Source organism: Rhinatrema bivittatum, chromosome 5 (genome assembly GCF_901001135.1).
Source record: "Rhinatrema bivittatum chromosome 5, aRhiBiv1.1, whole genome shotgun sequence".
Taxonomy (NCBI): Eukaryota; Metazoa; Chordata; class Amphibia; order Gymnophiona; family Rhinatrematidae; genus Rhinatrema; species Rhinatrema bivittatum.
In genome coordinates, this window is record NC_042619.1 from 368,920,693 (window position 1) to 368,947,563 (window position 26,871).

At 42.6% G+C, this 26,871-nt stretch overlaps 1 protein-coding gene across 1 annotated transcript in view; it reads right to left on the reverse strand.

The window, feature by feature from the left end:
• Positions 1-26,160, reverse strand: part of TSGA10 (testis specific 10) — a 607,624-nt gene extending 581,464 nt beyond the window's left edge. The window contains exons 1-2 of the mRNA XM_029604773.1: positions 25,589-26,160; positions 10,978-11,193 (exon numbers count right to left, since the gene is read on the reverse strand). Of these exons, the coding sequence (XP_029460633.1) occupies positions 10,978-11,193; positions 25,589-25,642 (270 nt within the window). The 5' untranslated portion in view covers positions 25,643-26,160. The remainder of the gene's footprint in view (positions 1-10,977; positions 11,194-25,588) is intronic.
• Positions 26,161-26,871: the final 711 nt, after the last annotated feature.

Here is a 26,871-nt window from a genome sequence, read left to right on the forward strand (position 1 = left end):
TCCTGCCTAGCTACAGTGTTACAGCAGTCCCAGATTTGTCTTGCCTTGTCTTCCAGTCCAGCCTCATCCAGCCTAGACCTGTCTTGCCTTTCAGTCCAGCCTCATCCAGCCTTACCTTCCAGTCCAACCTTGCATTCCAGCCTAGTCCGTTCAGCTTTTTCTTCCTTGTTATCTCATCCAGTGTCATCTATGTCTCCATGTCCACCCTCAGCTTGTCGCTCCAGATCTTGACCTCTTGCCTGGACCCGACTACATTTGCTTGCTGCCTGGACATGGCTATTCTTGCCCTGACATTGGATTTCCTTTGACTCTAAGCCTACTGTCTACTTTATCTCTGGTATGTCTCTGGATTCTAATTACCACCTCCACCCTAGGGACCCATCTAAGTCCTGCCAGCCACCAGAATCCAAGGGCTCAACCTGCAAATGAGGTGGCTTGTAAAGGTCCCACTACAGGGCATGTTTGCCAGCTGCCAGCATAAGCCTTGGGGGCTCACCCTCGAGGCTGCATCAACTACCCTGCAGCACTAAGGGCTCACACGTACTCTATCCCTTACAAAATATTTGATACAATTGGAACACATGTGTAACACATTGCACTGCATTGACTTTTTGACAGATAATTTACTCTTACATCATGAATTTACAGTCCAATCAAATCTTGTTTCAGCCCCACTCACTACATTTTATTTTGGAGGAAGGTCTAATTTCAAGGCCCACATGCCTTGGGTTATCATTCACAGCTGCATGGGATTTCCCTAAATTTAAAATTGACATTTTTCTCCTATCAAGATCAGCCATTACAGTGACAATCCTTTAGTTAATGAGCAGACCGTGATTCCCTCCCAAGTCCAGCATGTGTGTCCTTTACCTAGCCATTTAGACAGCCATAGGTTATTCATCTAAATGGCTTGTTTTGAATATTTCCCTTGCTAATCTGGCTAACAGTTAGCCGGATAAGTCTTTATCTAGCTAAGATTTAGCCAAATAAGAAAGGGACATTCTAGGACAGGGAAGAGTTAGACAAATAACTTATCCGGTTAACTCTGATATTAAGGAGTTAGCCAGATACGTTTTTGGCATAACTCTAGATACGTTTACACACTACAAACAAAAACTGATGTGCTTCATTAATGGTGGACCCGGATTTCGGACACATTACAATTTGCCCCCACGGCCCCTGAAGCAGGCAGTACGCTGCCAAAATATGGCCAATGTCAGGCGGGTGGTTCTGGACCCACGTGAGTGGCATTAAATGATTAATAGCCTTCAAGCTTCTAGATAAGTACTAGCAAAGAAGTGATAAATATCGGGTGGGTCGGACGAAACGCCGGGGGGAGAGGAAGAACAAAGGGGAAAGCCGACAGTCGCTCAGCAGCGCATGGTTCGGAGAGATGTATCTTTAAAGGATACTAATGATGCATTAGAATTAGGGCATCCCGACAGTGAGGTTCCAATAATTAGAAAAGTAGTCCAAGTGCCTGTAACTAAAAACTCACCTTAGCTAAAAAATTCTAACTTATCCCTATCAATTAAAAAGCAGAATAAAAATTCAAACAAAAAACAAACTTTGAAATGTTTGTATGCTAATGCCAGAAGTCTAAGAAGTAAGATGGGAGAATTAGAATGTATAGCAGTAAATGACATAGACTTAATTGGCATCTCAGAGACATGGTGGAAAGAGGTTAACCAATGGGACAGTGCTATACCGGGGTACAAATTATATCGCAATGACAGAGAGGAGCAGTCGGGAGGAGGTGTGGCGCTTTATGTCCGGGATGGCATAGAGTCCAACAGGATAAACATCCTGCATGAGACTAAATACAAAATTGAATCTTTATGGGTAGAAATCCCTTGTGTGTCAGGGAAGACTACAGTGATAGGGGTATACTACCGTCCACCTGGTCAAGATGGTGAGATGGACAGTGAAATGCTAAGAGAAATTAGGGAAGCTAACCAAATTGGTAGTGCAGTAATAATGGGAGACTTCAATTACCCCAATATAGACTGGGTAAATGTATCATCGGGTCACGCTAGAGAGATAACGTTCCTGGATGGAATAAATGATAGCTTTATGGAGCAATTGGTTCAGGAACCGACGAGAGAGGGAGCAATTTTAGATCTAATTCTCAGTGGAGCACAGGACTTGGTGAGAGAGGTAACGGTGGTGGGGCCGCTTGGCAATAGTGATCATAATATGATCAAATTTGATTTAATGACTGGAAAAGGAACAGTGTGCAAATCCAAGGCTCTCGTGCTGAACTTTCAAAAGGGAAACTTTGATAAAATGAGAAAAATTGTTAGAAAAAAACTGAAAGGAGCAGCTACAAAAGTAAAAAATGTCCAAGAGGCGTGGTCATTGTTAAAAAATACCATTCTAGAAGCACAGTCCAGATGTATTCCACACATTAAGAAAGGTGGAAAGAAGGCAAAACGATTACCGGCATGGTTAAAAGGGGAGGTGAAAGAAGCTATTTTAGCCAAAAGATCTTCATTCAAAAATTGGAAGAAGGATCCAACAGAAGAAAATAGGATAAAGCATAAACATTGGCAAGTTAAATGTAAGACATTGATAAGACAGGCTAAGAGAGAATTTGAAAAGAAGTTGGCTGTAGAGGCAAAAACTCACAGTAAAAACTTTTTTAAATATATCCGAAGCAGAAAGCCTGTGAGGGAGTCAGTTGGACCGTTAGATGATCGAGGGGTTAAAGGGGCACTTAGAGAAGATAAGGCCATCGCGGAAAGATTAAATGATTTCTTTGCTTCGGTGTTTACTGAAGAGGATGTTGGGGAGCTACCCGTAATGGAGAAGGTTTTCATGGGTAATGATTCAGATGGACTGAATCAAATCACGGTGAACCTAGAAGATGTGGTAGGCCTGATTGACAAACTGAAGAGTAGTAAATCACCTGGACCGGATGGTATACACCCCAGAGTTCTGAAGGAACTAAAAAATGAAATTTCAGACCTATTAGTAAAAATTTGTAACTTATCATTAAAATCATCCATTGTACCTGAAGACTGGAGGATAGCAAATGTAACCCCAATATTTAAAAAGGGCTCCAGGGGCGATCCGGGAAACTACAGACCGGTTAGCCTGACTTCAGTGCCAGGAAAAATAGTGGAAAGTGTTCTAAACATCAAAATCACAGAACATATAGAAAGACATGGTTTAATGGAACAAAGTCAGCATGGCTTTACCCAGGGCAAGTCTTGCCTCACAAATCTGCTTCACTTTTTTGAAGGAGTTAATAAACATGTGGATAAAGGTGAACCGGTAGATATAGTATACTTGGATTTTCAGAAGGCATTTGACAAAGTTCCTCATGAGAGGCTTCTAGGAAAAGTAAAAAGTCATGGGATAGGTGGCGATGTCCTTTCGTGGATTGCAAACTGGCTGAAAGACAGGAAACAGAGAGTAGGATTAAATGGGCAATTTTCTCAGTGGAAGGGAGTGGACAGTGGAGTGCCTCAGGGATCAGTATTGGGACCCTTACTGTTCAATATATTTATAAATGATCTGGAAAGAAATACGACGAGTGAGATAATTAAATTTGCAGATGACACAAAATTGTTCAGAGTAGTTAAATCACAAGCAGATTGTGATAAATTGCAGGAAGACCTTGTGAGACTGGAAAACTGGGCATCCAAATGGCAGATGAAATTTAATGTGGATAAGTGCAAGGTGATGCATATAGGGAAAAATAACCCATGCTATAATTACACGATGTTGGGTTCCATATTAGGTGCTACAACCCAAGAAAGACATCTAGGTGTCATAGTGGATAACACATTGAAATCGTCGGTTCAGTGTGCTGCGGCAGTCAAAAAAGCAAACAGAATGTTGGGAATTATTAGAAAAGGAATGATGAATAAGACGGAAAATGTCATAATGCCTCTGTATCGCTCCATGGTGAGACCGCACCTTGAATACTGTGTACAATTCTGGTCGCCGCATCTCAAAAAAGATATAATTGCGATGGAGAAGGTACAGAGAAGGACTACCAAAATGATAAGGGGAATGGAACAACTCCCCTATGAGGAAAGACTAAAGAGGTTAGGACTTTTCAGCTTGGAGAAGAGACGACTGAGGGGGGATATGATAGAGGTGTTTAAAATCATGAGAGGTTTAGAACGGGTAGATGTGAATCGGTTATTTACTCTTTCGGATAGTAGAAAGACTAGGGGACACTCCATGAAGTTAGCATGGGGCACATTTAAAACTAATCGGAGAAAGTTCTTTTTTACTCAACGCACAATTAAACTCTGGAATTTGTTGTCAGAGAATGTGGTTCGTGCAGTTAGTATAGCTGTGTTTAAAAAAGGATTGGATAAGTTCTTGGAGGAGAAGTCCATTACCTGCTATTAAGTTCACTTAGAGAATAGCCACTGCCATTAGCAATGGTTACATGGAATAGATTTAGTTTTTGGGTACTTGCCAGGTTCTTATGGCCTGGATTGGCCACTGTTGGAAACAGGATGCTGGGCTTGATGGACCCTTGGTCTGACCCAGTATGGCATTTTCTTATGTTCTTATGTTCTTATGTAAGAAAAAAGAAGCACAGAAAAACAAAATAAAAATCTAAAACATAAAAATAAATAAAAAAGCAGTTTTGAATAAATTGATTGAAGAATAAATTACGGTGGCTGAGTAAAAGGATAGCCACAGAAAGGGTTATCCTAGGTAAAAACCATCGCACATTGACCAGGTATCAAGGAATTCCCTTGACGTTGGGTTGTAGATGATTTCTGGGTAGAGGGAACAAGAGCAGATCTAAAGTTATCCGGGAACATGTTCTCAGATAACTTAACTAGCTATATTCAGAAAGAGTATAGCTAGTTAAGTGTAGTAAGATTTAAAAAAAAAAAAAAAAAAAAAAAAGAAGACTGCAGGCCTACTGGCCCTAACATCTCCCATCCAAGGTCCAATGTTAGCCTGCAGCCCCCCATGCCCCAATAAAAAACCTTCCTTTTAGGAAAATCTATGTGTCATGGCCAGTCCCAGTCTCCCCCCTTCCCCACCACTTCCAGATCCAGTCAAAAGACCACAAAATTTCTAATCTCCAGGGCCCCCCCCCCCCCCACAACCCATACCCTTCCACCCTGCGGAGTAGCTGCTAAGCAACAGGAGAAGCATCGGGCTCAGGTCATGAAAGGCCTGGTGGAAGGAGGATAACCAATGGTGGAAGGAGGATAATCAATGGGACAGTGCTATATCAGGGTATTATATCGCAATGATAGGGAGGATCAACTTGGTGGGGGTGTTGCACTTTATGTCCGGGAGGGTATAGATTCCAACAGGATAAAGATCATACAAGAGAGTAAATGCTCAGTAGAATCTATATGGGTAGAAATCCCATGTGTGTTGGGTAAGAGTATAGTGATAGGAGTATACTAACGTCCACCTGGACAAAATGGTCAGACAGATGATGAAATGCTAAGAGAAATCAGGGAAGCAAACCAATTTGGCAGTGCAATAATAATGGGAGATTTCAATTACCATCATTATCTTAAGTGCAGCAGTGCTCTGTTGTTTCCAGATTTCAATTACCCCAATATTGACTGGGTAAATGTAACATCAGGACTTGCTAGAGACATAAAGTTCCTAGATGTAATAAATGACTGCTTCATGGAGCAATTGGTTCAGAAACCAACAAGAGAGGGAGCAATTTTAGATTTAATTCTTAGTGGAACGCAAGATTTGGTGAAAGAAGTAATGGTGGTGGGGCCACTTGGCAACAGTGATCATAACAAGATCAAATTTAAACTAATAACTGGAAGGGGGACAATAAGTAAATCTGCAGCTCTAACACTAAATTTTAAAAAGGGAAACTGATAAAATGAGGAAAATAGTTAGAAAAAAACTGAAAGGTGCAGCTGCAAAGGTTAAAAGTGTTCAACAGGCTTGGACATTGTTTAAAAATACAATCCTAGAGGCGCAGTCCATATGTATTCCGCACATTAAGAAAGGTGGAAGGAAGGCAAAACGATTACCGTCATGGTTAAAAGGTGAGGTGAAAGAGGCTATTTTAGCCAAAAAAAACATCTGTCAAAAATTGGAAGAAGGATCCATCTGAAGAAAATAGGATAAAACATAAGCATTGTCAAGGTAAGTGTAAAACATTGATAAGACAGGTGAAGAGAGAATTTGAAATGAAGTTGGCCATAGAGGCAAAAACTCATAAAAACTTTTTTAAATGTATCCAAAGCAAGAAACCTGTGAGGGAGTCGGTTGGACCATTAGATGACAGAGGGGTTAAAGGGGCTCTTAGGGAAGATAAGGCCATTGCAGAAAGACTAAATTAATTCTTTGCCTCTGTGTTTACTAAGGAGGATGTTGGGGAGATACCAGTTCCAGAGATGGTTTTCAGGGGTGATGACTCAGATGAACGGAACGAAATCACTGTGAACCTGGAAGATGTAGTAGGCCAGATTGACAAACTAAAGAGTAGCAAATCACCTGGACCGGATGGTATGCATCCTAGGGTTCTGAAGGAACTCAAAAATGAAATTTCTGATCTATTAGTTAAAATTTGTAACCTATCATTAAAATCATCCATTGTACCTGAAGACTGGAGGGTGGCCAATGTAACCCCAATATTTAAAAAAGGCTCCAGGGTAGGAGAGCAGAGACCTGGAAAACATCTTCCCTACCTGTGCTGCAGCTGTTTTGAGTCCGGGGGGTGAGTTTGCTATCTTCCCCGACGGTGAACTCCGGCTGCTGGGAGAGTGACGTCAGAGGGCGGACCCGAGGTGGAACCCAGAAGTGGCCTATAAGAACGCTGACTTTAACCCTCTTTTTTGAGAGCAGAGACCTGGAAAACATCTTCCCTACCTGTGCTGCAACTGTTTTGAGTCCGGGGGGTGAGTTTGCTACCTTCCCCGACGGTGAACTCCGGCTGCTGGGAGAGTGACGTCAGAGGGCGGACCCGAGGTGGAACCCGGAAGGGGCCTATAAGATCTGCAAGGCCGCGGCGCGCAGCTGCCGCCGGCGCGCGTGCCGGGAAGGCTTTGCCAGGCTTCGCCGGGAATCGCCTCAATCGCCTGGACTTTAAGTAAGGGTATATTTTTCTTGAGACTCTCCCATATATATATATAAAATTTGTCGTATAGAAAAGTTAATGCTGTTTTTCCACGTTAGTATCATCTGTGTCTTAGTGGTATAATTTACATAAAGAGACCTAAACGGGGATATTCTTGTGTATTGGGCTTGAATTTTCTTAATATGCCCCCCAAGAGAAAGGGGAAGGTGAGGATATTTCCATCCCTTCCCCTACCGTCACCCATACAACAAGAAATAACCCATTTTTTGGCCTCTCCAGTGTTAAAAAGAAGAGGCAACAATGAGTCTGATGTCCTGGTTAGTCAGGGAGAACAGCCTGGCCTTGCAGAGGAGGCCTCTTTAAGCCCGAATTTAGGGCTTCCACCAGCCCGGAGGACCAGTGAGGAGTATTTGGATGGGTCCTCCTTAGAGAACATCACACATGATTCTAGTGCGGGGAATATTTTAACCCGCAAATTAGAATCAAGAGGGGATGATGCCCCCAATACTAATAAGCTGCCCCTAGAGGAGGGAATAGTAGAGCTAGGGGAATCTAGCTCTACAGTTGTAAAAGATCTTCCAGCTATCAAAATACCACCTATACCACTGGTCAAACCGGAGGTGGTAACGTTGGACACGTTATGGGTGATGATGGCGGGTATGCTCTCGAATATGAAAGGTTTAGAAGAAAAAGTAGAATCTTTAAGTTCTGGTAATCAAAGAGATCATTTACATACACAAAAACAAATTAAGGATTCTGCTGAAAGAATAAAAAATTTAGAAGAAAATCAGAGAAAGATTCAGGAGTTTAACATGCTCGTGGTTAAAGATAGGGATATTCTAACAAGGCGAATGGAGTCACTGGAGAACAATGCCAAACGCTGCAATCTAAGATTTCTTAACTTCCCCAGGCTCGTAGGGGAAGCTCCTTTAATTACAACAAAAAAATTTCTGAAGGAAGCGCTTGGATACACTCTCAGTGACTCTCCAATAGTACAAAATTGCTATTTCCTACCTAAACCAAGACAAGTAAATAATAGAACTGATATGTTTCAAGGAAATCTAACAAACTTTTTAGAAGATTCTTCAGCACAAATTATTGAATTGGGGACTTTATTGGTTACATTTTCTTCAATAGAAGAAATAAATTCAATTATGAAAAAGTTCTTTAATAAATACCCCATAAAATTCTTAGAAAGTGCAGTAAAAATATACCCAGACTTAGCTGTGTCAACTCAGGTTAGACGGAAAGCTTTTTTGACGTTTCGTCAAGATGTTATTTCTAAGGGATATACATTTACCTTACGCTTTCCATGTAAATGTGTGATCAAAAAACAAGAAGACCTATATATCTTCTTTATACCTGAACAGTTAAAAGATTTCTTGGCTCAGGAGCAGATCCCAACGTCATCACCTGTGTCCAACTAATGTAAACAACAGAAAGATATATACAGGTTTATGTATTATGGTTAATTATTTTTCTAAGGTAACTCCCCTTTGGAATTCTGTCCACTAAAACACAGCTCTCCTTGTTGTTTGATATGATTAGTGGTATAGATATAATTGATATTGAAAAGTTTAAAAATAATTGTTTAATTATTTCCATGATCTATTCACGCTTTTTCTTGTATGCAAACATGATAAGTTTGTATCTATGAAAAATGATAAATAAAGAATTTAAAAAAAAAAAGGCTCCAGGGGCGATCCGGGTAACTATAGGCCAGTGAGCCTGACTTCAGTGCCGGGAAAAATAGTGGAAACTATTCTCAAGATCAAAATCGTAGAGCATATAGAAAGACATGATTTAATGTGACACAGTCAACATGGATTTACCCAAGGGAAGTCTTGCCTAACAAATCTGCTTCATTTTTTTGAAGGGGTTAATAAACATGTGGATAAAGGTGAACCGGTAGATGTAGTGAATTTGGATTTTCAGAAGGCGTTTGACAAAGTCCCTCATGAGAGACTTCTACAAAAACTAAAAAGTCATGGGATAGGAGGCGATGTCCTTTCGTGGATTACAAGCTGGTTAAAAGACAGTAGGATTAAATGGTCAATTCTCTCAGTGAAAAAGGGTAAATAGTGGGGTGCCTCAGGGATCTGTACTTGGACCGGTGCTTTTCAATATATATATATATATATATATATATATATATATATATATATATATATATATATATATATATATATATATATATATATAAAAATGATCTGGAAAGGAATACGACGAGTGAGGTTATCAAATTTGCGGATGATACAAAATTATTCAGAGTAGTTAAATCACAAGCAGACTGTGATACATTACAGGAGGACCTTGCAAGACTGGAAGATTGGGCATCCAAATGGCAGATGAAATTTAATGTGGACAAGTGCAAGGTGTTGCATATAGGGAAAAATAACCCTTGCTGTAGCTACACGATGTTAGGTTCCATATTAGGAGCTACCACCCAGGAAAAAGATCTAGGCATCATAGTGGATAATACTTTAAAATCATCGGCTCAGTGTGCTGCAGCAGTCAAAAAAGCAAATAGAATGTTAGGAATTATTAGGAAGGGACTGGTTAATAGAACAGAAAATGTCATAATGCCTCTGTATCGCTCCATGGTGAGACCGCACCTTGAATACAGTGTACAATTCTGGTCGCCGCATCTCAAAAAAGATATAGTTGCGATGGAGAAGGTACAGAGAAGGGCAACCAAAATGATAAAGGGGATGGAACAGCTCCCCTATGAGGAAAGGCTGAAGAGGTTAGGGCTGTTCAGCTTGGAGAAGAGACGGCTGAGGGGGGATATGATAGAGGTCTTTAAGATCATGAGAGGTCTTGAACGAGTAGATGTGACTCGGTTATTTACACTTTCGAATAATAGAAGGCCTAGGGGGCATTCCATGAAGTTAGCAAGTACCACATTTAAGACTAATCGGAGAAAATTCTTTCACTCAATGCACAATAAAGCTCTGGAATTTGTTGCCAGAGGATGTGGTTACTGCAGTTAGTGTAGCTGGGTTCAAAAAAGGTTTGGATAAGTTCTTGGAGGAGAAGTCCATTAATGGCTATTAATTAATTATACTTAGGGAATAGCCACTGCTATTAATTGCATCAGTAGCATGGGTTCTTCTTAGTGTTTGGGTAATTGCCAGGTTCTTGTGGCCTGGTTTTGGCCTCTGTTGGAAATAGGATGCTGGGCATGATGGACCCTTGGTCTGACCCAACATGGCAATTTCTTATGTTCTTACCGTGATCCGGGCTGAAAAATAAAGAACACTAAAGTAAGTAACGGGAGGGTAAGCAGGTTTGGGTTTGAAAAGGGGGGAGGTGGGGGTCCCTGGAGTTTAGAAATGTTGGGATCTTTTGACAGGAACTGGAACCGGCTGCAGCACAAATATTTTCCAATAAAAGGAAGGCATTTTTCTGGGGCGTTGGGGGGGGCTGGGTCAAACATTGGACCTCAGGTGAGGGATGTTAGAACCAGTAAGCCTGCAATTTTTTTCTTTCTTTATGTCTTACTACTCCACTTAATCAGTTATATTATTTTTTAATATATCTGGTTAAGACTAAAGTTATTCAGTCGGATAAATCTAAGTGGTGATAATAAAAAACTGGCCAGTTAGGTTTAGATTTATCTGGCTACAATTAGCTGGATAACTTTAAATCGGGGATATTCGGTGGGACGTTAACTTATCTGCTCACCGTCTTACTGAATATGCCCCTATAGATGTCATTTTTGATTGATGACTCATTCTCCATTTTTCAGTATCTCATGCACAGTAGAACTCTATCTTGGGGCTGTCCCCACGTTTCCATTTTTCTAACAGACAATTTTATTTTACAAAATATTGAAGTATGTTTAAATGTTTTCTTTCTTCTCTTTATGTAGTTTTTGCTATAGTAATTTTGAGCACTGAATTTAACTTTTAACATTTTTTTTTTTTTATTACCTGTGCTTCTTCAATTTCCTGTTCAGCAGTGTCACACACCAGTTCTTTGTCTTTTTCCAGCTGTTCTGCTAATCTATCAATTTCAGTCAGTTCTTTACACAGCTGCTCATTCTTGCGAGTTAAAAGCTCTACTTGATTACTTACAGCCTCCTTGCTGTCTTGCAGCTGCAAGACACGATATTCTAAGTCATGATTTGTCTGCTGAAGTTCTTCAATCTAATAAAGGAAACAGAACAGAAACAGTTTTGAGCTTCTGAAAGGGAAGTGTTGATGAAGCAAGATTGCTTACAATAAAAATGTTTTGCATAGATAGCAAAATGAATTAACCATTACACATGGCTGACTTCATTTGGTGGCACCAAACAGATTCATCTCCCCAAACTAACAGGGCTTTCAGCTCTACTGAGCATGTGCAGAATTTCCCATGCAGGCTTTGCCTTATTAGCCTCTTCAGTCTATATCAGAGCTAAATCTAGCTATATAGTCAACTGGCCAGGAAGGACAGCTGGGATTCTATGGCTAATTCAGCCTGCTATCTATGGAAAACACCATTTATGGTAAGCAAACTTGCTTTTTCCATTGATAAGCAGGCTGAATTAGCCCTTATTTGTGGAAAGTCCTAAGCTGAGGATTGCTGTGGAGCCAATCATTTACTTAGTAAGAAAACGGGCCCCAACCGTGGAGAGTAGAAATTACAGCAAGAACAGATTTTGCAAAAATGGTTCTTCAAATTTACTATCTGAGGGATTATAAATACAATAGTGGAACAAAAATTATGAACTGAAGGCCAAGCTGCATCTTTGCAAATATCTTCAATAGGTACTTCTTGAAGATGAGCAATAGAAACAGCCATGGCTCCCAGTTGATGAGTTTTTAAAGAATCTTTAACTTGTAGTCCTGCTAAGGTGTAGCAGTAGCGAATGCCAGTTAGATAAGGTACGTTTGGCGACTGCTACCCTTAGTCTGTTGGGAGTTGAGATTAACAGTTGAGAGGTTTTCAATGCTACCAATTCATTTCTTGCATTACACCAAGGCCCTTTTGCAGTCCAGAGTATGTAGGGCCTTTTGCCTTCATGCACATGGGGCCTAGAAAAGAAAGTAGGTTGATTGATATAGAAAGCAAAGTCTACTTCAGTAGAAACTTCGGGTGTAAAGAAAACTACCCTGTTGTGGAAGAATTACATATATGGAGGGTTGTGAAAGAATTACATATATGGAGGATAATGGATGAGAGCTTGGAGTTCACTGTTGCTTCTCGCTGAAGTTACTGTAATGAAGACCACCTTCCATGTCAAGTATTTTAGAAAAACTGACTCTAATGGGTCAAAGGAAGGCTTCTTTAGTTAGGAAAGGACCACATTCAGGTACCATGGAACAGATGGCTTTTGTACCAGGGGCCTGATTTGCCATAGACCTTTCATGAAATGAGATATCATTGAATGAGTAGAGAGTAGGCTACAAATGAGGAAAACCAAGATTCAATTCCCACTGCTGCTCCTTGTGACCTTGGGCAAGACACTTCATTCTCCATTGCCTCTGGTACAGACTTAGACTGTGAGCACACTGGAGACAGGGAAATATACAGAGTTCCTGAATGTAAGCCACTTTAAAGTGCCTGCAAAGTGGAATATAAATTAAAAAAAAAATCAGTTTGCTATCCATTTGAGTATGGTAAGCCACTGTAGCACTGAGGTGCGCTCACTCTGGAGTAAGAAGGTGGAATAAGTACTTCAGCAGATGCTTAGGTTCGCAAGGAAATGGGTCCAAAGCATTATACTGACACCATTTGGAGTACCTATTCCATTTAAAGGCAGAGTTTCTTCTCGTTGAAGGCTTTCTAGGTGAGACTAGTATGTCCACAATATCTGTAGGTAAGTTGAGATCCATAATCACTGAGCGCTCAACATCCATGCTATGAGGTTGAGGGCTGAAAGGATCGGATGATGTAATGTCCTGTCTTCCTAAGTTACCAGTGCAGGATCTGTTCCCAGATATATGGGAGGACTACTGGAAAGTTGTAAGAGATATGCATACCAAATCTATCTGGGCCACGCCGAAGCTGAGCATGGTTCTGAAGAACCTTGTACAAATGTCTGGTGATTAGCAGTAATGGTGGAAAAGCATACATGATAGGGATGTGAATCGTGTCCTCGATCGTCTTAACGATCGATTTCGGCTGGGAGGGGGAGGGAATCGTATTGTTGCCGTTTGGGGGGGTAAAATATCGTGAAAAATCGTGAAAAATCTAAAAATCGCAAAACCGGCACATTAAAACCCCCTAAAACCCACCCCCGACCCTTTAAATTAAATCCCCCACCCTCCCGAACCCCCCCCAAATGAGTTAAATAACCTGCGGGTCCAGCGGCGGTCCGGAACGGCAGCGGTCCGGAACGGGCTCCTGCTCCTGAATCTTGTTGTCTTCAGCCAGCGCCATTTTCCAAAATGGCGCCGAAAAATGGCGGCGGCCATAGACGAACACGATTGGACGGCAGGAGGTCCTTCCGGACCCCCGCTGGACTTTTGGCAAGTCTCGTGGGGGTCAGGAGGCCCCCCACAAGCTGGCCAAAAGTTCCTGGAGGTCCAGCGGGGGTCAGGGAGCGATTTCCCGCCGCGAATCGTTTTCGTACGGAAAATGGCGCCGGCAGGAGATCGACTGCAGGAGGTCGTTCAGCGAGGGTTCCGGCGCCTCGCTGAACGACCTCCTGCAGTCGATCTCCTGCCGGCGCCATTTTCCATACGAAAACGATTCGCGGCGGGAAATCGCTCCCTGACCCCCGCTGGACCTCCAGGAACTTTTGGCCAGCTTGTGGGGGGCCTCCTGACCCCCACGAGACTTGCCAAAAGTCCAGCGGGGGTCCGGAAGGACCTCCTGCCGTCCAATCGTGTTCGTCTATGGCCGCCGCCATTTTTCGGCGCCATTTTGGAAAATGGCGCCGGCTGAAGACAACAAGATTCAGGAGCAGGAGCCCGTTCCGGACCGCTGCCGTTCCGGACCGCCGCTGGACCCGCAGGTTATTTAACTCATTTGGGGGGGGTTCGGGAGGGTGGGGGATTTAATTTAAAGGGTCGGGGGTGGGTTTTAGGGGGTTTTAGTGTGCCGGCTCACGATTCTAACGATTTATAACGATAAATCGTTAGAATCTCTATTGTATTGTGTTCCATAACGGTTTAAGACGATATTAAAATTATCGGACGATAATTTTAATCGTCCTAAAACGATTCACATCCCTAATACATGAGGCTTTTTCCCCATTCGAGGAAAGACGAAGAAAAGGTTAGGACTCTTCAGCTTGAAGAACAGACGGCTGAGGGGGGATATGATAGAGGTGTTTAAAATCATGAGAGGTCTAGAACAGGTAAATGTGAATCGGTAATTTACTCTTTCGAATAATAGAAGAACTAGGGATGAAATTAGCATGTAGTACATTTAAAAACTAAATCGGAGAAAGTTCTTTTTCACTCAACGCACAATTAAACTCTAGAATTTGTTGCCAGGGGATATGGTTAGTGCAGTTAGTGTAGCTGGGTTTAAAAAAGGATTGGATAAGTTCTTGGAGGAGAACTCCATTACCTGTTATTAATCAAGTTGACTTAGAAAATAGCCACTGCTATTACTAGTTGTCAGTAGCACGGGATAGACTTAGTTTTTGGGTACTTGCCAGGTACTTATAGCCTGTATTGGCCACTGTTAGAAACAGGATACTGGGCTGGATGGACCCTTGGTCTGACCCAGTATGGCATGTTCTTATGTGATCACTTGGTAGAATTGAGCAAAACATTTAGTTTTATATTCTGCTGTGATGTGAATAAGTCCACCCATAATCTGAAGAGTGTGCTGACCACTGATTGCTGTAGAGACCACTCATGAGTCGATATGCCAGTGTCTTGAAGATGTCCGGCAGATGTGTGGCCTATAGACCAGCTCAATTTCTTTCCATCTAATTCTAGACTTTTAGAGCTTCCTTTCTGACATAAAACATGACAACTTAGTTGTCGGTTTGAATCAGGATGCTCTTTTCCTGAAGGAGAAGTATGAACACTGATAAAGCATGTCTGATTGCTGTCAACTCCAGTAGATTGATTTGACAACAGCTCTCCTGAAGAGACCAAATGCCCTTTGTTCAAATGGTCCCGGTGTGCACTCCCCACTCTTTGGTGGAGGCATCCATCACCAGTACTAGTTGATAGGAGAGTGAGCAAAGAGGGACTCCTTCCAGGAGAATTCAGAGACACAGCCAACACCGCAACTCCCATTTCATTGTCCCTGTTATTTGCACTGGAGACGAAAGCTGATGAGTTAGTTGATCCTACTGGGTACATAGATTCTACTGAGGGTAGCGGATATGAAGGCAGGTCAGCAGGACCACATGGATAGCCATGCCATATGTCCAAGGACCATAAGTCTTCTGGCTAGCGAGCTTGGAGAGGATGGTAACTTGCAGATGAGCAATGTCATGATGTTCCCTTGGTCAGGAGGCAGGAATGCGCTTTCCTTTAATGAGTCTATCCAAGCCCCTGTGAACTTGAGTCTCTGAGTAAGGTCTAAGCTTGACTTCTCAAAGCTGAACAGAAAATCTAAGCAGTGCAAAGACAAACAGGTTGATTGTAAACGAGTGCGCATGCACCCGTATAGGCATGTATTGGTGCGCAAATGATGATACGCTATAATCATTCGCGCACTTAGGCACGTTTTAAAATGCACCAAACGTGCATAAGTATGCTCCTAATTTTAAGAGGTTACTTAAGCACAGCTAGCACATGTGTCTTCAATAGAACCATGTCAGCTTTTATGCATGTACATCAGCAAATTTTAACACATGTTCACGTGAGGCAAACTCCCAGTTTTCCAATTATTCCACCAGTTTGTCCAGTTAATAATGAGATCTTTCAGACCCATCTGGTTCTTCATCCTGCATGCTTGCCAGTTACCCGGGACCCCTCACCCTTTCCTATAAGCCCTAAAACTTTTGATCTACAGACATTTATTTATTTATTTTTATATACCGACATTCGTTGGAACATCATGCCGGTTTACATTGTAACAAAAATAATGAGAGAGAAATACAATAAACAGGGAAGGGAAGTGGGGAGTAGTAATGAAAGAGGAGAGAGGACAGCAGTAGGAAAGATAGGGAAAGAGAGAAATTTGATAGGAACATTTGAAGTGATGGCAGTGACATGGCGGTGACAGGGAGAGGGGGGGGGGGGGGGGAACACATGCACCTTATCAGAGCACAGTAAAGTTACATGGATTTCTAGCGTATGCGCACTGCAGGTTTCATTTTTAAAATTCGGAGTTATGCATGCAAATCTTGGCCCCATCCCAAAACACCCATTTTCCACCCTTTTTCTGCCCCCTTATTCCTCATGCGCACACAGGAACATAAACGCGAATTTTGCAGCTTTTTTAAATCCACATTGCTGGCGTGTGTTACGCGTGCCTTCCACGGCAGACCCATGGCGCAGACTTCTCACCTTCTTACACGGACTCCAGCTCCTGGTTCCTCCTCACTAGCAGCGGTGGGCTGCCGGCTCCGACCTCGGGCCGCCCCTGGTGCCTCTGGCTCTGCCACGGTCCCCAGTGTTGCCAGTCAAGATACCAGTGCTCGTCAGGCCTCTTCGCATGGCCTGCGGAGAGACGCCACCGCCAGCGCCACGCCCCTACCTAGGCACGTGCGCATCGCTAATCCTTTTAAAGGACCCGTGACGGGAACCTGGCCGCGGCCCCGGATGATGACAACAGACTCTCCTGTGTATATAAGCTCAGGCCGAGCTCCACAGCGTTGCCTTTGCAAAGGTCTTCTCATACTCAGAGTACTCGTTGCAGATAGAGAATCCTCTCTGTTCCGTGTTCCTGACCTTCATTGTTCCCCATTCCTGTCTTCTTCGTTCCTGCCTTGTCTATGTGTTGAACTGACTCTACGGATATCGACTTTGCTTTGTTTGACTACGCTTCAGTCTATCTCCAGACCCGGACCTCTACTACACCTGACTCCACTACCTATCTCCAGACCAAGACCGCTGCTATGCCTGACTACGCTTGACTTCTCCGTGATCAGACCATCGCCTTGATTGACTACACTATAGACTTCTCCATGTTCAGAATTTTACTTTGCTTGCCACGACCTCCGCTTGCCGCCAGCCCTGGTCCAAGCCTGTCATTGATGCCTCTCCTAGCCTACACCCTGGATGTGGACTTATCAGGCTTTAGCCTATCTTTGCCCGAGCACCTCCTGCTACTCTGTCTCATTGGCGCCCGAGTTCCAGTACCGTACCCAGTCCGGGGTAGGACTACGCCATCTATCAACTGCTGACTCTGGGCTGAACTAATCTCTCTTATTAATCTACCTCAAGACCCACCTAAGTCCTGCCAGCCCCGGCACCTAAAGGCTCAACCCGCGGGGAATGAGAGCTGGTATAGGTGAAGCTCCGGTGGCCTCTACCTTCAGCCCACTCCACCTGCCGAGGGTGGGGACTCGTAGGTCCTCACCTACGGGTTGCATCAACCCCACCTTGGCCCAAGGGTTCACCTCCGATGCAACAGCGTGTGGCCCACATACGTGGGCATCTTTGCACAAGCAATGCTTTTAAAGTCAACCTGATAGGGAGCAAAGCACTTCTTGTGATTTCACTGTGATGTACTGGACTCCACTGTGATAGATGATGAAGGACCTCTTAAGGATTCCAATGATGAATTCACCTCTATAGGTGAAATTGGGAGTCCAGTCTGTGGTATCGCCATAGCATTGAATGGAAAGGAGACGCTGGACGTTCCTTCCGGCTCCTTGGTCAGAGAGGTAAAGACACTCTTTACCAAATCTGTGATTTGGTAAAGCGACTGGTGTGTCCTCTGGCTTGATGTATGTGGTGGAACATCCTTTTCTGAGACCAGAATTTGCTCTTGCATTAGAATGGATGGTCTGTTGGAGGAGAGCAGGACTATGGTGGATACCGATTCTGTGGGCTCCAGATGAAGTCCTTCTACCACTAGTCTAGGTGGTGTGAGTAGCCTAGACAGGGGGCAGTGACAACATGACTCCTCCACTGCAGGTCTAGGATAGCTGTGCACAGGTGCATTGGCAAAGCAGCTTGATAAAACAAAGACTAAGCTGGATGCATCGGCAGCTTCGATGGAATAGAATGCTTAGACACCCCAGATGACTTGGCATGCTTAGACAAGTCTTTGGAGATTCACGTTATGGAATCCAGTGCACCCTGCATCTTGCACTGTGCATCGTGGAATCATGTAATAGAAAGTGAACCCTGTGACCAAAGAGTGGAGGCATTGATGTGCATTAAGGATGCTCGCTCTGCAGGCATTGATGCATCAAGTATTGAATGCACCAGTGCATTGGTGTGTCATACATCGAATGCATTCGAGCTCCATGCATCGAGTACATCAGTACATCATATGTTGAGCATCTTGGCACATCGATGCGCTATGCATCGAATGCATCAGTGTAGGATGTGTCAAGCGAGTCGATGCATCGTGCACTGGGAATGTGACAGCTGTGTTGATTGTGTCAGTGCTGATGCATCTCACTTAGAATGTTTGTGCTTCTTTGATGCAGGCTGCAACAGCTCCAGCGATTGATGCCACTGTGTCTTCAATGCAGGGAAGCTGGACAAACTCAAGCCTGCAATTTCTTGCCTGAGAAGGAGCTCCTGTTCAACTCTTTTCCCAGTGAGGCAGACATCACTGTACTATGGGGCAAGGACCTATTGCAACTTTGGAGAGATTTACGCAGTTCCTCAATATGAAGTGCCCTAGAATGATACTAGCATTGGAACATCCGTCCACAGGCATAGCAGTTCTTTTGGTTGTTTTCCGGACTGAGGCATCAACAACACAGCTTGTGGCTGGCAGTGAAGGACAGAATCTTGCCACAGATAGAACTTTTAAACCCACTCACCATTGTTGACTTCTTCTGGCTGGACATGATGGAAGGAAGCACCACAGTTATATATATATATATATATATATATTTATTTATAATAGCACTGTAAAGTACTGTTGAGAAAAGATTTTGAGAGATAAAATATGCCAAAATAAGATAAATTTTGTGAAAAATCAAAAGGAGATACAGAGTGCTCGGACAAAAAATTACTGAAGAGGCTCAACATGCAGGAACTCCCACACATACTCAGTAGAGCTCAAAGCTCTATTATCACGATCATTTATCTTTTCGTATTAGGGCCTTAACGCTAGCACTCTCTACCTAGCTTCAATAAAGCTAGGTAGAGAGTACATTGTACAGATCTACTCCTCTTTTACTTTTCATCACCCCAAATGACAGAAAATCTTCACTGATGTCACCTTTGCTGTTCGCACCTCTGACTGTATATGTAAAACTGCCCCCCAAAACCTACCCCACCCTCAAACATTTTGTGGTTCCTCTAATCCCATCACAGGGTGATTTTCCTTGGCTGGTTCCAAAAAATGTTCCATTCAGCTGTAACATGAAAGTTGTTATTATGATTGCAAAGATTAATGAAAGCTTTAAAATGTTTGTATTGAGCAGCAGAGCCATTGCTAAAATAGTGAATATGCTCTAAAACAGGTAAAATGCACTTCAAATGCTCAATGAGCGCTCTCAAAAATGTATGCACAGCTATTGTGTTATGGTGCAAGCAGTCACTGACCATGAATATACAGAGATATTGGACATCAGGGTTGCAATAGTAAACAAAAGGGTGGAGTGTTGCCTGACTATTTTCCCAATGAAATCCTTGCACTGCATCCTGAACAATAAAGGAATATTTTTTGAAAGTTTCATCAAGGTACATAAAACATCAGGATGGGCCAAGGACTTGTCAGTCAAGGCAGTCATTATACCACAAAGAGCACAATGGTGTCACAGGCCAGGGCATGTTCCCAAAATCTCTGCCACAACACACTGCTAACATGACATAACCACAGTTCCATTTGAAGGTGATATTTTAGTATGATCAGGCTTGCATGCAGTAAATAACACAGCAAAATAAAATGTCCATTTTGAGGGTCATTTATAAAAGTATGTTGAAGCAAGATGTGTCATAAGCTACAACATGGTAAGCACAACAAGCTCCACCGCACCATATCATTTCACATCTCTAGCTCATTTGCGTGTTACACAGCAGGGCACCAAATATGCCTCTTTTTAACAGTGTGCTCACGCATGCAAAAGATGCACATCATTGGGGCCTTAATGCTGACCAAAGCAAGATCGGGTCCAAATTGAAACAGGGCAACTTTTATAGGAAAAAAAGATGCTCTTTCAAATGCCATAAAAAAGAAAAGATTTAAAAACTACACAGTAGATATATTTTCACCTGAAAATTGGCAAAAATTTGCATAAAATAATGACATCATGTCTTTTTGTAATTATATCTTTGCTTCCAGTTGCCTGTAAAGCCTCTTAGTGTAAATCCTATACATATATGCCATGGGCCATGAGTACTGGTCCTGAATCAAAGTAAAGGTTGGGAGCAATGAGGAATCAAAGTAGGCCTTATATTTCTTTTGTAACATTTTTCAAATACTTTGCTGGCCCATAATAAGGGAGGCAAGCTCATGTTATGTTCCAAACTTTGCACTAAGACTTTCTACCATGAGTTGTACTAATCTGATTGACAAACTGAAGAGTAGTAGACGGCCTATAGTAAAATGTGTTTGGTTGGGGCTTAGCCCTCAGAAAGCCATGAATAAACTGGATTACAATTATAATACAATAACCCCTCATACCACAACTGCACTAACTACCAGCACATAAACAGTAAGAATCCCATTCATAAAAATGCAACAATACAAATATTACACCAGACCCTAACACACCAATATACCTCCTATTAAGAAAACAGAACCAAGACAGGCTGTTATAGATACCTACATAAAAACTACACATTCATCACACAACAGAACACAGACACCAAATACAGAATAAAGTAACCATAAAGTATAAATTCAAACATGCGGACAAAAACTGAACTGGAAATCAAAAAAATCCAGACTGTTGTATACAGTGCAAGAATGGAAAAACAGAAACACACCATTCCCCATAAAACAATAAAACCTCCTAAAGAGGTTAGGACTTTTCAGCTTGGAGAAGAGACAGCTGAGGGGGGATATGATAGAGGTGTTTAAAATCATGAGCGGTCTAGAATGGGTAGATGTGAATCTGTTATTTACTCTTTCAGATAATAGAAAGACTAGGAGGCACTCCATGAAGTTAGCATGTGGCACATTTAAAACTAATCGGAGAAAGTTCTTCTTCACTCAACGCACAATTAAACTCTGGAATTTGTTGCCAGAGAATGTGGTTAGTGCAGTTAGTATAGCTGTGTTTAAAAAAGGATTGGATAAGTTCTTGGAGGAGAAGTCCATTACCTGCTATTAATTTCACTTAGAGAATAGCCACTGCCATTAGCAATGGTAACATGGAATAGACTTAGTTTTTGGGTACTTGCCAGGTTCTTATGGCCTGGATTGGCCTCTGTTGGAAACAGGATGCTGGGCTTGATGGACCCTTGGTCTGACCCAGTATGGCATTTTCTTATGTTCTTATGTAATTCACCTAGGGCTCAGACTGCATTATAAATTGGGTTAAATATTTAAAAGCAGCTTTGGAAAGGTGGGTTTTTAGACCTAATCTGAATAAAACCACTAAAGGAGCATGACACACCAACCCAGGAAGTCTATTCCAGATGTACAGTGCAGCAAGGTGGAAAGCATAGAGTTGGAAATCGTTGATGGTGGACAAGGCATGTGTTAAAAATCTCCCTCTGAAAAACTGCTCCACATTGTCAGCTCTGCAGACTGGGTATGTTGTGGGAGGAAGAATATAGAAAAGGGGAAAAAATCCCCATGTAGTTACAAGTGGTTTGTAATCTACACACTTATTCATTTGCATTTATGCAGCATGTACTATATTTGCTAAAACACCTTAAGAGAGCAGCTGGAACTGGACTGAGATTACCTGGTGAGAATTCCCTTCAGCTACAGACCATCTACGTTCTCTCCGTTCGGCCCTGACGTCATCGAGAGGGGCCCACGCGCCTTAAAAGCGGCGCGGTAGTGGCGCATACTTGCAGCTGGAACTGGACTGAGATTACCTGGTGAGAATTCCCTTCAGCTACAGACCATCTACGTTCTCTCCGTTCGGCCCTGACGTCATCGAGAGGGGCCCACCCGCCATAAAAGCGGCGCACCACTGCCGCCGGCGTGCAGCTTGGTCCGGCTTAGTCCGGAATAGACGGGAAACTCTTGTTCCTCCCCAGCTGCCATAGTGGAGGAAGAAGAAGCCACACCGTTGCTGTGGTTCGGCTTGCCTGAAGCTTTCTTGTTGGTGGCTTAGATCGCTAATGCCTCCAAAGAGAAAAGGTCGTGTGAGGGTATATCCCTCGATACCCTCTCTACTTCCCGGGCAAAAGACTATCTCCGAATTCACAGCCATTTACCCTGAAGGAGGGGGAAAAATCCCCGCTGACGAAGTGCTGTTGGGAGCATCGCTGTTGTCTGGGGAAACAACATTGAGCCCTCCAGATCTGAAGACACCATCTGCTCCAGGATCGATTCTACCACCAGCAACCGCTGATTTGAACACAGTACCGGTGAGTCCAGTGAACAAATTAGAGGGAGCGGAAGCAGTGTGTCAGGAATCGGGTACATCTGGGGAGCTGGAAAGGTTAGCGCCGCAGAATGTGGGGTCCCCGACTATGCAAGGCCTCAGTGGAGACAGAGAGGGGTCTCGAGTGAAATCTGGAGATTCCACACAGAAGAAGATCTATTGGGTGCCCAGGGAGAAGCTGCGGTAGCAAAACCAGTTAAGGTGGGCCCGGTGACATTAGAATCCCTTTGGGAATTAGTAGCCTCATATAGCCCACGTTTTCAAGGGCTGACGAGGCAGCTAAATTCAATGTCTGAGAAATTGGATAAAGTATCCCAAGAACATGATGGAAAAATTTGTGAAAATATAAGCAAGATCACGGACTTACAAATAGCAGTAAAATCGACGCAGAATATTTGTCAAGCTTTAATTCAAGATAAACAAGTGACCAATAGAAGAGTGGAACTTATTGAGAACAGACTATGAAGATTGAACCTAAGACTTTTGAATTTTCCAAAAGTAATAGGGGAAGCCCCTCGAATGACTTTGAGGAGATATATACTAGAAATACTGGGAATACCATCTGATCAGATTCCATCCATAAATAAGGTCTATTTCCTCCCATTTAATAGAAATAGAGAAGGTAATCAGCCACAATTAAATTTAAGTAACTTGACTGAGATATTAGAATCTTCTACAGAAATTTATGAGAGGGAGACTTTACTGGTTTCTTTAGTTACGGAAATAGATGTTAGCTTATTTATGAAATTCTATTTTCAGCATATCAATGAAAGTTTTATGGGTCAAAAAATCCAAATATTCCCAGACTTATCAAAAACAACTCAGGAGAGGAGGAAGGCCTTTCTCTCTATGAGACAGGAATTGAATACATTGGGTGCAAGGTTTCTTCTAAGATACCCCTGTAAAGGGGTGGTTACCTTAAATCGAGATGTTTATATATTTTATGCCCCAGAACAGCTCAGAGTATACTCTAGAAAAAGGGCCTTTACAACCTCCTCTCCAAATCAGGAACCCGGTTAATTCCATACAGATCATATAAGAGTGAGGTAAAAGTATCCGGTGTGACATGTTGCATTTTTCAGATATGTATTTGTATCTCTTTTCTGTAAAAACTCCCAAGATTTCTGTTTCTCCTCTATTTTCTTTTTTTATTTTTGAAAAGTTTGTCTAAATACTAGATGATGCTTCATTTTGCTTTGCCTGATGGGAAAATATGTTACAGAAATTTCTGAGCAAAGTTTTTTCTTTGTAAATTGTTTAAAAAGTAATAAAGAGTAAATTTAAAAAAAAAAAAAAAAAGCACCTTAAGAGAGGGGCAACATATATAACAGTACAAAGCACAATAAATTACAATATCACAAAAGATAAACTTCAACATAAGCCGCATAATGTATAACGTAGATAACTGTAAAGATAGTTGTGTTTAAGTTATTGCTATCTGAGAATTATATTCCAGCAAAGAAAACACACATATATCCATAAAGTTTATAACCACCCTTGATGTTAATCACAATCCATATTATTTTTTCCTTTTGGTTTATTGATAACATTTGGATTAGCCCCAGAGGATGAGATCAGGTTACAAATACAAAAAAAGAACAAAGAAATTTCAAATTGGATTTCATAAAGCCCAAACAAGTTCCTGCAATGACCCAGGGAAATCAGGGTTCAAATCCCAATGTCGTTCCTTGTGACCTTGGGCAAGACACTTGAACCTCCATTGCCTCAAGTACAAAATTAGACTGTAAGCCCTGTGGGGACAGGGAAATACCTATAGTACCTGAATGTAATCTGCTTTGATGTACACTTTAAAGTGCTGAAAAGCAGAATATAAAAATCTAAATAAATAAATTAAATACATTTACTCCCATGGAACCGGACTAGGGGTTGTGATTAAAATTGTATTTAGGTCACTCTGTATTTACAGCGGTAAATTGACATTTTTTCAGAGTTTGCTGTGGTTATTTGTCATTAAGCAGCTGACTATAAACTAGCAACCCGTATCAACGCCATGTTACTCTATAGTGCATCTACCCTGTGTATTTTTTTTTAACATCACTTAAATGCAATTTGACTTCAAGTGACCCACTATTTTTTTAATTATTTCTGAAGAGTGGAGTAGCATGAAGCAAAGTGGAGGAATAGCCTAGGGGTTAGCACAGTGAGCTATGACCGAGGGAAGCCAAAGTTCAAATCTCATTACCACACCTTATGACCTTGGGCAAGTCACTTCCACCCTTCATTACCTCAGGTACAAAACAGATTGTGAACCCCCAGGGGACAAGGAAATACCTACAGTACCTGAATGTAATCCATTTTTAAGTGTAGGAAAGGTAGAATATAAATACAATGTGTAGAATAGATTATATCATATGCTACTTTCTACACAAAAAAAATGCACTTTCACAACAGGAGGCCTTTTAAATGTAAGAAATCGCTGGTCGACGGTAGCTCCCGATGTGAGCATTGACATACAAGGACACAAATTCGCAATAGCCTACACTTGACACATGACTACATTTTAAGGAAAGCTGCAAGAGTAACACAGTCGGTATATCCCGATTCAGAACGTCCTAGTGAACGCTCGAGGAAGTAAACACAAAACTTTCTCATTTTCGTTTTACAAAAAATGCTTTAAGACTAAGAAGCGGTCACCATGGAACATCCAGTTTCCAGAATAGTCAACATACCGTATCTGTTAATTTAGCATTACATTTTACTTTGAACGCCTAAACCTTCCGCCCCCAAAAGTGTCAAAATCTGAAATAAAAAGAGACAATAAAACCCAACGATTTAGTTTCTCGGCTTAAATATCTCTCTGCTATAGATCTCCAAATGCTTTTGAAACAGCTTTTAAATATAAGCTGATCTAATTTTTTTTTTAAACCATAACTGGCCGTACTAATCAAATTCAATGGTTCTCGATTTTGAAAACAGAATACAGTTGCCATCACACCACAATTAAAGCAATGCCATTTCCACCTTCTGCTTTAATGATTGTATACCTTAGCCTGTAGGGCAGACATTCGCCTTTTCTCGGTATGGTTTTTTGAAGCCATGACATCCTATAGCTGATCCACACTCCTGCACTAGTCACACAAGCTTCCGCTCTCTGCCCTGGAATGCCCGCCCTTTTCCCTTCTTTTCCCTCCTCAGCAGCACCAGTACACCAATTGGTGGAAAACAGAGTTAAAATAAATATGACCGGTCCCCTCCCTGTGTATGCTAATCTATTGCTCCCCTCCCCTGGATTCCACAAACTAAACCTAAAGTCCCCCAGTGCAGCATTAGTGCTCGCCTCGCCAGCAAAGCTCCGGTCTCCCCTGATGCTGCGAAGAAGGGCGCGGACAACCGGGGTAAACTAGAAGTTGCTGTCCCCAGGAAACTGCAGTAGACACCTGCTGTGTTCTCATTGTCGTACATGAACCGAAATCCCGTAACTTTTTGCAAATACATTTCATTCCCCCTTCTGCTCGCATGATGACGAGAACCCTCAGCTGAAGGCAGAAAAATTACATAAGTCAGTCAGAGCCCCGAGCAGGGAAATAATCCTGCATCCAAGCAGGAGGCAGAAGCAACAACATTTCTATTTGTATTTCGGTTGACTGTATTTAAAGACATGATATATGGCCCGGGCGCCTGCAAAAAGAGCCGGTTTAAGAAGGTTTGTTTACGGCCTTATCTGAACGTGCAAGGGTTGACCTGATGGCACCTGACGTGCAAACAATCGTCACGTGCCAATCATTTGCGGTTCCGTTAAGACTCGCAGGCGTGCTAATTGCTCCCTTTCCATAAGCCTACAGCCGGTGCTGAGCTGTAAATAACTGGCATTCGAATTCCCGCAGTAAAACGGATAGTAAACTAGGAAGGCATGCCTCGCACAGATACAACAGCAGTTATGTGTTTGTATAAGAGGGCGGAGTTGGTGGCGGGGTCTGTTTGCTGTACACCCTAGGTAAATGCATAAAAGAGCGACACTGCTGCCCTTGCGAGCTTTGGGATTCGCCGCTGTGTGAGAGCAATGAAGGGAGAGACGCGCTGCACGGCACTTACAGGTTACACGTCACTGGGCTGTAGGAGCGGTCTTCCCGGGCCCTCCTTCTCCCGGCCACCGGTGACGACAATCTACCTCCCCCAGACACCAGGCCACTAATAGCCACGCGCAGCTGGTACCGGCTCAGGATGCGCTGGCAGCGAATCAGAGGCCCCGCTTCTCGTCTGAGTTCGCAGACATCGCTTCAGAGAAGGCGCTGGTACAGGCTTCAGCGAAAGTTCACATTGTTACGCG